The sequence below is a fragment of the Microcebus murinus genome, chromosome 19 (genome assembly GCF_040939455.1).
Source record: "Microcebus murinus isolate Inina chromosome 19, M.murinus_Inina_mat1.0, whole genome shotgun sequence".
Lineage (NCBI taxonomy): Eukaryota > Metazoa > Chordata > Mammalia > Primates > Cheirogaleidae > Microcebus > Microcebus murinus.
Window position 1 is genome coordinate 30,149,253 of NC_134122.1, and position 9,585 is coordinate 30,158,837.

At 62.0% G+C, this 9,585-nt stretch overlaps 1 protein-coding gene across 1 annotated transcript; it reads right to left on the bottom strand.

Annotated features, from left to right (window-relative positions):
- Positions 1-4,457: 4,457 nt before the first annotated feature.
- UPK3BL2 (uroplakin 3B like 2) lies at positions 4,458-8,492 on the bottom strand. The gene is made up of 6 exons (XM_012759083.2): positions 8,338-8,492; positions 6,910-7,062; positions 6,490-6,709; positions 5,870-5,946; positions 5,472-5,592; positions 4,458-4,753 (listed from the first exon to the last, which is right to left on the bottom strand). Exons 1-6 carry the CDS (start codon positions 8,417-8,419, stop codon positions 4,645-4,647), a joined length of 762 nt encoding a protein of 253 aa, XP_012614537.2. The 5' UTR covers positions 8,420-8,492; the 3' UTR covers positions 4,458-4,644.
- Positions 8,493-9,585: the final 1,093 nt, after the last annotated feature.

Genomic DNA, 9,585 nt, shown 5'->3' on the forward strand with positions numbered 1-9,585 from the left:
AGTGGAAATGCCCTGCCTCCTCCTCCTGCTGAGGAAGCCGGGGGTAGGAGTGGGGAACAACAGGGGACCACCCAAAAATGCCGCGGGGAACCACAGATCTATGGGTCCCGGGCAGGGGGTGCTGTCCTGGGCAGGGGCTCAGTCCCCAGGGAGGCTCTGCAGGTCTGCATGGCAGAGTGGGAGAGGGCTGGACAGCTGGACCAGTCCCCTCCCCCCCATGGTTCTTCGGTCTGCTTTGCAAACTCCAAATGTGCACTCATGACTCACCTGCTTAAAGCCCCTTGGGGGCTCCCTGCAGCCTTCTGGGTACAGTCCTGGCCCCTAGACCCTTCCCATAGCGACCCCCACCTGTCCAGCCCCCTCCCTCCCCCACACCCAGGCTCCCGAGGGCTCTGGGACTTGTTCCTCAACAGCGTCCACGTGTCTGGGCTGCTCCTGCCACGCCCAGGTCTCTTCTCCATCTCCACTTGCTGGGCCCGAGACCCCCGAGACCCCTCAGCACCCAGCTGTGTTTCGTGTGTTCCCCACCCTGATGGCACTTATCCCCCTGGGTTTTGTCATCTGTGAAAGGAGGTTAATCATGAGATGGCCCCAAGGACTTCAGGGCTCACACATGGGGACTGCTCGGCCCAGGTCCTGCCTGCAGGAAGTGCTGTGCTGCGGTTGCCCAGGTCACCCTCACCTCCCTGGGCTCAGCTGAAGTTCCCAGGGTGGCTGGCAAAGGCGTCCAAGTCTCCATGTCTCTCTGTCTGCTGCTCCCAGTGTGTCTCCCTCAGTCCCTTCACCCCACCAGGGACAGATTTCAAGCCTGTGTCTTGGGCAACAGGAGACATTCTTAAAGTCGTGGTTCAGAGGAGGACAAACCACTTGAGATGGAAGGGTGGTGGGTGGGAGAAGAAGAGGGCTTTTCAGCTGGGCGTGGAGGGCGAGGAAGCTTGGGCTCCAAGTGAAGGGGGTGGCAGGTGGGTGGAGGGTGGCCCAGAATGGCCATCATCATGATGACACGGGAACCTTGGGTCTTGACTCCACACAGCTCAGACCTGCCCAGCAGGCAGGCATTTCAGCCCCTGCAACAGAGTCCCAGCATCCCTGAAAGTCCCCAGGGGGGTCCCAGGGACAGCCTGCATTTCACCCAGGGCTCACCAATGGGTCCTGGAAGGGGACCCCACAGCAGGGCGGTGAGACCCAGAGAGACCCCTCTCTCAGATCACTCCCCCTGCATCTTTGTGCCCCTGAGCTGGGGAACTGTCCCCAGGGAGGTCACTTTGATGGAGTCAGACCTGAAAGCACCCTGGTCCCTCTCCCTCACCCGGCAGCTCCCTGCCTGCCAGGCTTCTTCCTCCGCCCCTACCCCAGGCCTTCAGACCTCTGTGCGAGCCAGAGTTCCCAGACAGCCCCAGCTCCCATGCCAAAGACGGGGTGCAGTCCTGGCTGCTGCTCGGAGGAGTGGGGTGTCTGGAGAGAGGCTGAGGACAGGGACTGCAGGGGGAGGGGCTCCAGGGGTGACTCCCCCTCCACCCAGCTTCCGGGGACAGCTATGAATGGTTTCTGTTCCTGACACCTGTTCTTTCTCCCTTCTCATTCCTGCTTCATTTTGCCCCTTTCCCACCGTGCCCAACCCCAGAGCAGAGCAGCTTCCTGATTCTATTATGTCTTGTGTTTTTTGGAGACAATGGGTCGTGCCCGTGTCTGGGCCAGCTCAGACAGCTTCGCCCAGGATGTGAGACACGTTCCCATGGCTTGTCAAAGCTAAAAACAGGGACAAGAAAAGAGTGGGAGACATAGAGAGGGGACAGAGAGAGAGACAGACGGAAGTGCACCGGTCCCCCACCTTATTGTTTGTCCATTTATTAGACTGATGTCTGGTGACACATGGCACACTGAGTATCATTTCATGGCTCAAGTTCATATCCCTAAGTCTGTTTTCCCAGGTTTGTCCTGAGAATTTGAGAGTTGGAGTGCTGAGTGGGCTGGTGTGACCACTCCCTGTGGTCACCGGGAGGGAGCCAGTGTCACCCGCCAGCCCCTGCCACCCTGCAGTGCCCCCCACACCCCTCCACCTGTTGGCCTCTTACTCATCCTTCAAGACCACCCCTGTGTCCTTCCTCCAAGCAACCCCCACACAGGATCGGCAGACAGGGTGTGCCTCTCTGTCCCTTAAGGGCCCCCTATGCATATCTGGCTGTCACTGAGATGGGCTGGCCTTGAGGCCAGGACTACATGTGTCAGTGCCCAGCACGGCTGGCTGGAGTCAGTGACTGTCTGCTGAGTGTGGGGGGGGTGACTGAGTGAGTGAATGCCAAGGGACTGAGTGACCCGAGGGCCAGAGCTGGGCATCCTTTTCCCTCCGGTCCATCCTTTTCATGGGTGAGGAGGCTGAGGCCCAGGGCGGGCCAGGCAGGGCCAGGACTGGGGCCCGACATCCACCTTTCCTGGGAGCAGGTCCCACGACAGGGCTCCCTCCCTGCTCCATGGGGAAAATGGTTAGTGGCTTTAAGGGGCCTCGCACCCTGGCTCAGGCCTTTCCCTCCAGCCAGGTCTGGACTCCACACGCCCCACCTCGAAGTCCTGGAGCATGTGGGTAGGTTATACACAGGAGGGCTTCAGGCAGAAGGTGTTCTCAAGGGAGAGGCAGGGAAGTAGTGAAGGGGACATTTGGGGGCCCTATTCTCTGCAGCTGGCAAAATCACCCTGTCCTCTGAGACTCAGGGGTTGGCCCCTGCAGAGCCCCCTCTGCACGCCCCACCCAGGCTCTGCAGCCCTCTGTCTGCCCCCTCCAGTCTAGAGAGCAGAAGGCGGGAAGGGTCTGATTCCACGGGATTGGCACAAAGGCAGCCATCTCTCGCCCTTCTCTGTCCTGCTCTGTGCCCAGGGTACTGACCTCTATGCACAGCACCCCTCAGACCCCTGCCCTCTGGCCTCTGGCGAGGTATGGCTGGTGAAGGCCCCAGCCCGTGATCAGAGGCAGGAGGGCAGAGCCCTCGGGGGGCTTCATGCCTTTACCTATAGCCCCCGCTCCTGCCAGGGACTATCACCCAAGGCCACTGTTGGCTGGTTCTGGAAGCACCACTCCCTTCCTCCCCACAGCTCAGGGAGTGCTTATGGCCCCATTACAGCCAATCCTGGGTCACCATCTCTCCTTGGTTCCCCTGACGCTGCCCACACCCGTGCAGACGCTCTCGTTTGCCCAGCGAGACAGCGCGCCATCTGTTTCCTGCCAGGGCCTGACCCACACGGGGCGCGGGTGAAGGTTTGTGGAGTGCAGGATCTTATAGCTCACTCCACTCGACCTTTGGTGAGTTACCTGTCCAGGGACACCCAGGCCCAGAGTCAGGGCTCAGGAGTGCTCTGAAAAGGCTGTGGAGAAGCCACGGCTTAACTCATAGAAGCTGGAAGTCTGTTTGTCCCTGTCCCCTGCCTGCATCTCCCCACCTGGCTACCCCATGTGGTACTTGAGGATTTCCTCCAGGGCAGGAGCCGGATGTGTCTGCTCAGGATAATAAACCCATCAGGGCCATCTGCACCTCCCAGAGGCAGGCAGCTGGAACCCAGCCAGCACCCTCCTCCCCTGACCTTGTGCCCCAAAGGGCGAGGTCCCGCCTTGTGGCATGGGGTGCCTCCCAGCCTCTCTTCCATCCCTCACCCGCCCCAACCTGCCCACCAGCAACTTGTCGCTGTTTCTGCCTGGGCACCCTTCCCATGTCCACCCTGCCCAGGTGTCCTGCTCCTTCTCCAAAGCCACACCTGCCCAAGAAGCCCCCTCTGAAGCCCCAAACAGTCCAACCCTTTGGTGCCTGTTCCCTCCTCCCCTTGTACTGTCCTCCCCCTGCAGAGGTGGCACCTTGCCTCGGCCATCGTCAGGCCTGGCACGCAGCAGGGCTGTTGATCAACGCTGCGTGCCCTGCATTAGGTTTGGGGCTGGGGTCTGCTCAGGGCTGAGTCCAGGCTGCTCTTAGGAGCTGCAGCTTCACACATACTTCCTGCCCCCTCAGCCTGGGCTGCCCCACCCAGAAGCATGGACACATGTGTCGTGAGGTCTAGAAGCTGCACCTCTTGTGTGCTCCAGGGAGGAGTTGGAGGCAGGGGGGGCAGATGGCCAGAGTCCTCCAGCCAGGAGGAGGGGCCAGCTTGGGTGGGATGGACGACAAGTGCCAGACACGTGGCCTTTGGGTAAGAGGAGGCTGGCTGGGCAGGACAGGGGAGCACCTCTCACGGGTCTGTAGTCTTCACAGCTCCCAAGGCATGTCACCTTGGTTTAGCTTCAAGGCGTCCCAGGGGGCCAGGGTTACCATCTCATTTCAAAGACAGGGATATTGAAGCTCGCAGAGAGGCAGGTCCTGCCCCAGGTGGCTGCTGGCCTAGGATCCTGAGCCTTGTCCCTGGGCCTGCATCCCCTTGGGAACTCCCCAGGCTGGGGGCAGTGGCGCAGGAAGACTGCCCAGGTGTACAATGTCACACACAGGTGTTGGGGACATTTATTTCTAACAGGGACTGGCACAAACTTTGGGCTAAGGACACCTTCCCCCAACCTCATCTAGTAACAATCTTTCCCAGGGCTTCAGAAGCTTCAGGCTGTGTCCCAGTCCAGACTGCAGAGCCCGGGCCAGGGAGATGCTATGGGGTGGATGGCGCTCCTGGAGGCCCTCAGGAGCCCCCCACGGCGGGAGTGCTGAACGCATCATGGGTGGTGTATCTCCTCACACTCACTGTCTCTCTTGGGCCCGAGATGGGGGCGCTCCTGCAGCTGTCGAAGCTTATGTGGGGAGGAGAGGGGAGAGACATGGAGAGTGAAGGCAGGGCCGGGAAGAGGTCCTGCAGCCACTGCCTAGTTCCCCAGCCTGCTGCACAGGGGAAACTGAGGCTCCATGGGCCGGGCAGAATTAACCAAAGAGAGACCTTGCCAATCCCACCCCTCGCTTCCGGTCCACGGTCACGGCCAGGCCCCTACACTCTCTCCCTCTCCCCCAGAACCCCGGGATCCCTCTAAAACATTATCTGTCTCCCATGATCAAAACCCACCATTGGTTCACATAGGCTGCAGACACAGCCCAGTTCCTCACTGGGCACCCGGCCTCCCCAGCCTTGCCCGTCGGCTCTCCTGCCCAGGAGCCCCCACAGTTCCCCACCTCCCTGCCACTCCCTTCTTGGAACCGCCCCAAACCCCACTGGGGGCCAGGCTTCCCTTCTCCTCCTCCTTCCCTTCTCCATGGACACCGCTGTGCGCCAGGCCCCAGCACCTGAGCTCTGTCTGACGTCTTGCCGTAACACCTAGAGCTTGGCCTGAAAGCGGTTCACCTCCACCTGGGGCGTCCCTGCCCGCCCCCACGTGCGATCCCAGCTGCCGCCACCAGGGGGCGGGCGGTGTCCGCTTGGAAGCGGGGTGGGGGGGGAGGAGAGGGACAGGCGAGGGAAGGTTCATGGCCCTGCGGTCCCCACTCCCGACCCCCGCGGGCTCAGCCCTGACCACTCACCAGGTGTATATGAGCACAGCGAGGAGGGCGGTGAGGAGGAGAGCGAGGAGGATCGACAGGATGGCGATGATGACAACGGTGCCCGCGCTCTGGGCCCCCCGGACAACCTGGAGCTTCTGGGCTGAGGGGCGGTGATGGGGACCGCACAGCCAGGCAGGAAGAGATTTTATTTGATCCGAAAAGGGGACCTTGGGCAGCTTCCAGGCCAACGCCCTCCACCCCAGGCCAGGAGATGGGGTGGGGGCGAAGGGGTGCGGCTGGGTGGGGGGGCACCTGCAGATCCAGAATGGTCACGTGCCTCTGATTGACAGGCCGGTCTGTTCCCCCAGCCCACCGCAGTCCGCCGGCTCCCCTTGGGCCCCGCCCCCACTGTTCGACCCGAGCCACTGGCTCCCTACCTTGGGGCAGTTGGGTCTCCCGGGACCACTGTGTCTCAGCCACGGGTCCCCTGTCATTCATCACCAGGAACTTCACCCTGAACAGGACACCCAGCATTGGGGGTAGGATCCCCCAGATCCTGAAACCATCAGGCCCTGGTGCCTGTGGTCTGTCCCCTTGACTCCCAACACAAGGGGCTCAGGTGTGACATTTCCAGCTGTGTGACCTTGGGTGTATCCCTCACCCTCTCTGGGGCTTAGTGCCCTGATTTGGAAAATAGGGAGAGGGCATTAGACCTCCCTGCAGGGAACACAGTGAGTCAAGCACTTAGTGAGGGACACAGGGGCGGAGTCTAGTCACTGCCCAGGGGTTGGCCTAGTCTGGATGGGGACATTCCACCTGAGTGGTCCAGACAGCCATGGGGACTGCGGCTTGAGGTGGGGCCCTCTGCCCAAGAAAAATGAGACGATGAGCGAGGCCACCCGGCCCTGCCCCTCCTCACCCTCCCTTTGTCGAAGCTGGAACAGAACGGGGCGCCCTGCTTGGGCCGCTGGGAACCTCCTAGGAGCTGCTGCGGGTTTGGGTTTGAGTGCGGGCAGGAGCACCCCCACCTCCGCCAGGGCTTGGCAGAGCCTCTCACCTGTAGGGGCCCGAGTCGGGCAGGGGGCGGTTGCAGCCCCTAGTCGTCAGGGCACAGCGAGTGTCATTGCCCACACGGAGGACACGGAGCTGGCTGCTGGCCTGGCCCCCAGAGTAGAGCGCCCGGTGGGCCATCAGCGTGAGGTAGTAGCCACTCTGGGGGAAGTCGGCAGGGACAGGGCTGACCGCTACACTCTCTGGGGCCCTGAAGCTCTGGGTGGCTGAGGGTGGCACTGCAGTCAGACGGTGGGGGCCACGAGGGCAAGACCCCATCCTCACCCTACCAGGCCTGCCAGCCTTCCCGGGGCCCCAACCCCTACAGCACCGTCCCCTTCCCTGACTGCCCCCACTGCTGCCCCTCTCAGGCCTGTCTGCCCATTTCACAGAGGGAAGACCGAGGCCTGCCCCCAGCAGCACCCACCGTTGCTGCGGGCCACCACCAGCCAGATGGCGTCCTGGTCTGAGATGCTGGGGCTGCTGAACAGGCCCCGCGGCTGCTCCAGGGTGAAAGTGGACTGGGTGAGCCTCCCCGCCAGGGTGGCGCTCGAGAGCCGGGGCACATAATCGATGTGCTCTGTGGGGGTGGGAGGGAAGGGCAGAGGAAGAGGCTGAACAGGGCAACAAGCTCCCGCTGGGCCCCCAGCCCAGTCTGAGGGGGGAGACATAGAGCCGTCTTGGGAGCCCCAGTCTGAGGGAGGCGTTAGGGGAACTCCATGGGAAGTCGGGTCAGGCGTTGTCAGGACATCTTCCTGGCAACTCTGTGCCCCATGGGACATGGGTGGGTGGCCTGAGTCCAGCCCCTGGCCCCTTTCCTGGGAGACTGCTGGGGTGAGCACCATGTGAGGTCACAGGGAGGCCCTGCCCTGCTCCTCCATGTCACGGGGGTCTCCCAGGGAAGGGCAGGCATGGAGGCAAGGGAGGCTCCGCCCTGGTGGCAGGCACCTTCTTCTGGGACTTGCTGGGATGGGACTAGAATTTGGGGGGAACCTGTACCTTCTGCTGAACTCTGCCCCTAACATGCCCAGTGACCTTGGACTTGAGTCTCTCTGCCCCCCCCCCACCTATGTGAGGTTGGTTTGCTTAATGAGAGGAAAGAGCAGCTTGGGAGGGGTGCAGGGGATGTCACAGGAAGGTCCCCTGACTGAGACCCCAGGCCTGGACATGGACTGCCCAGAGGGGGCCGTGGGCTCTGGGGCCACCTCCCACCCCAGCCCCAAAGCATCTTCCCCTGCAGCGCCTGTCCCCTCTCAGGTCCTCACAGCCTCCCCTGGGAAAGGGTATGGGGCAGGGACAAGCACCGGGGGCCACATGCCACAGGGGAGTCATACCCCCTACCTGCTCCCTGAGCCCCCTGAGGGCAGAAACAGAGGCACAGTGTCCTCCTCTCCCCAGCCCCAATGCTGGGGCCGGGCACACTCTCCCCTTCAGTTCAGTCCAATTCATGCCTGTGGGCCATGGGTGGCTCAGACCTATCTCTGAGCCCCAGGACAGTCTGCATGCAGTAGGTACTCAATGTTTGGAAAGAGGAGGGGAGAGGCAGAAATGGGGGTGCTGTACTCTCAGCCCATCTAGTTTAAGAGCAGATGATGCCCGCAGCCCCACCACAGAGCTTCCTGGGCCAGCGCTGACCTCCGGCACTTCTTAACCCTCTCCTCAGGGACGAGAGGGGAGGGTGGGCAGCCATGTGTGTGAACTGGGGGTGAGAATCCCAAAGACACAGAGGCAGGACCATGGTGCCCAGTCTTGGTGGGGGATAGGTGTCTGTCTCATGGCAGCTTGTGGTGGGCTGTCCCTCTGACCCACCCTGGACCCGGTCCCCAGCCCTGTGCCAGTGCCCACCCGCACTCACCCAGGCCCTGCCGGGGCTGGACGAGGGTCAACAGCACCAACAGCAGCATGAGCAGCTGGGACTGTCCCCCGCTGTGTCCCATGGCCAGGCCAAGCACCCAGCAGTCTGTTGGTCGTCTAAGAGTCTGCAGTGTCCGCCGCCCTGGAGGCTCCTGCGCCTGTGCTGGGCTGGGGGAGGCCACTCCTGGCATCTCCCGGTGCCCCTCCCAGGTGCCCCCTCCTCCCAAACAACTGGTCCGACAGGTTTGGGGCAGAATCTGCAGGCCCGGGGATTCAGCATCACCAGGGAGGGTCTGAGCAGAACAATGGTTGCAAGATGAGCCCGACACTCCCACCCCCACCCAGGAGGGCCTGGCCAGGGAGGGGCTGAGGAAGGCAGAGGCTGCCCAGTGACAACGCTGCCACACCTACCCCCTCCAAGGCATCTCCTCATCCAAACAGTCCCCAACCTGGCAACCGGGGGCTCCTCGCAGCCCCCTGGGGGGAAGGGAGTTACCCCCACTTCCTAGCAAGGACAGGGAAGGGGGTCTTACCCAGAGCACACAGGCTGCCAGGGCAGAGCTGGGGATTAGATCACATGTAGTCCCCGCCCCTGGCTGTAGTGGCCTGGCCCTGGGAGGGGGCTCCCTTCCTCATCTCTCCCTGCTCCACCCCCAGACCCTGCCAGGGCAGGGCAGTCCCTCCTCCAGACAGAAAGTTACCAGATGGGGCCCAGGGCAGGTGGGCAGAGCATGGTGGTGGTAATGGCCTCTCACCTGGATTGCAGCACCTGCCCCCTCAGCCCAGCCCCCACACCTGGACAGAGCCACCCTCCTAATCACGCCGGGTGTCTCTCTGCTGAAAATCCAAGATTGTCATCACCCATGGCCCCCATTCCTGGGTGAAGAGGGGGCTTCCCCGAACAAGACACATCTCAGTTCCCCGGGAAGATGCAGATGTCCACCCCAACTCACAAGAAAAACTTCTGGAAGGAACTTCTGTTATAAGCAGGACACGCTGGAAACCTCAAGTGCATCACAGTGGAAAGAGGTTGAGAGTCACTGGCCCCCAGGTACTTAAAGTTCTAGATCTTCCCAATCAGGCTCCCTCCCTGCTCTTGGCTTCCTTCTCAGAGCACCCAGTGCTCCCTCACACCTCTGAGCCTTTGCATGTGCTGTTCCCCTGCCTGGGATCGCCTCCTCCCCAAGGAGAAAACTTCTACCACTACTGCAAAACCCAGCTCAACTATCGCCTCCTCCATAAAGTCTTC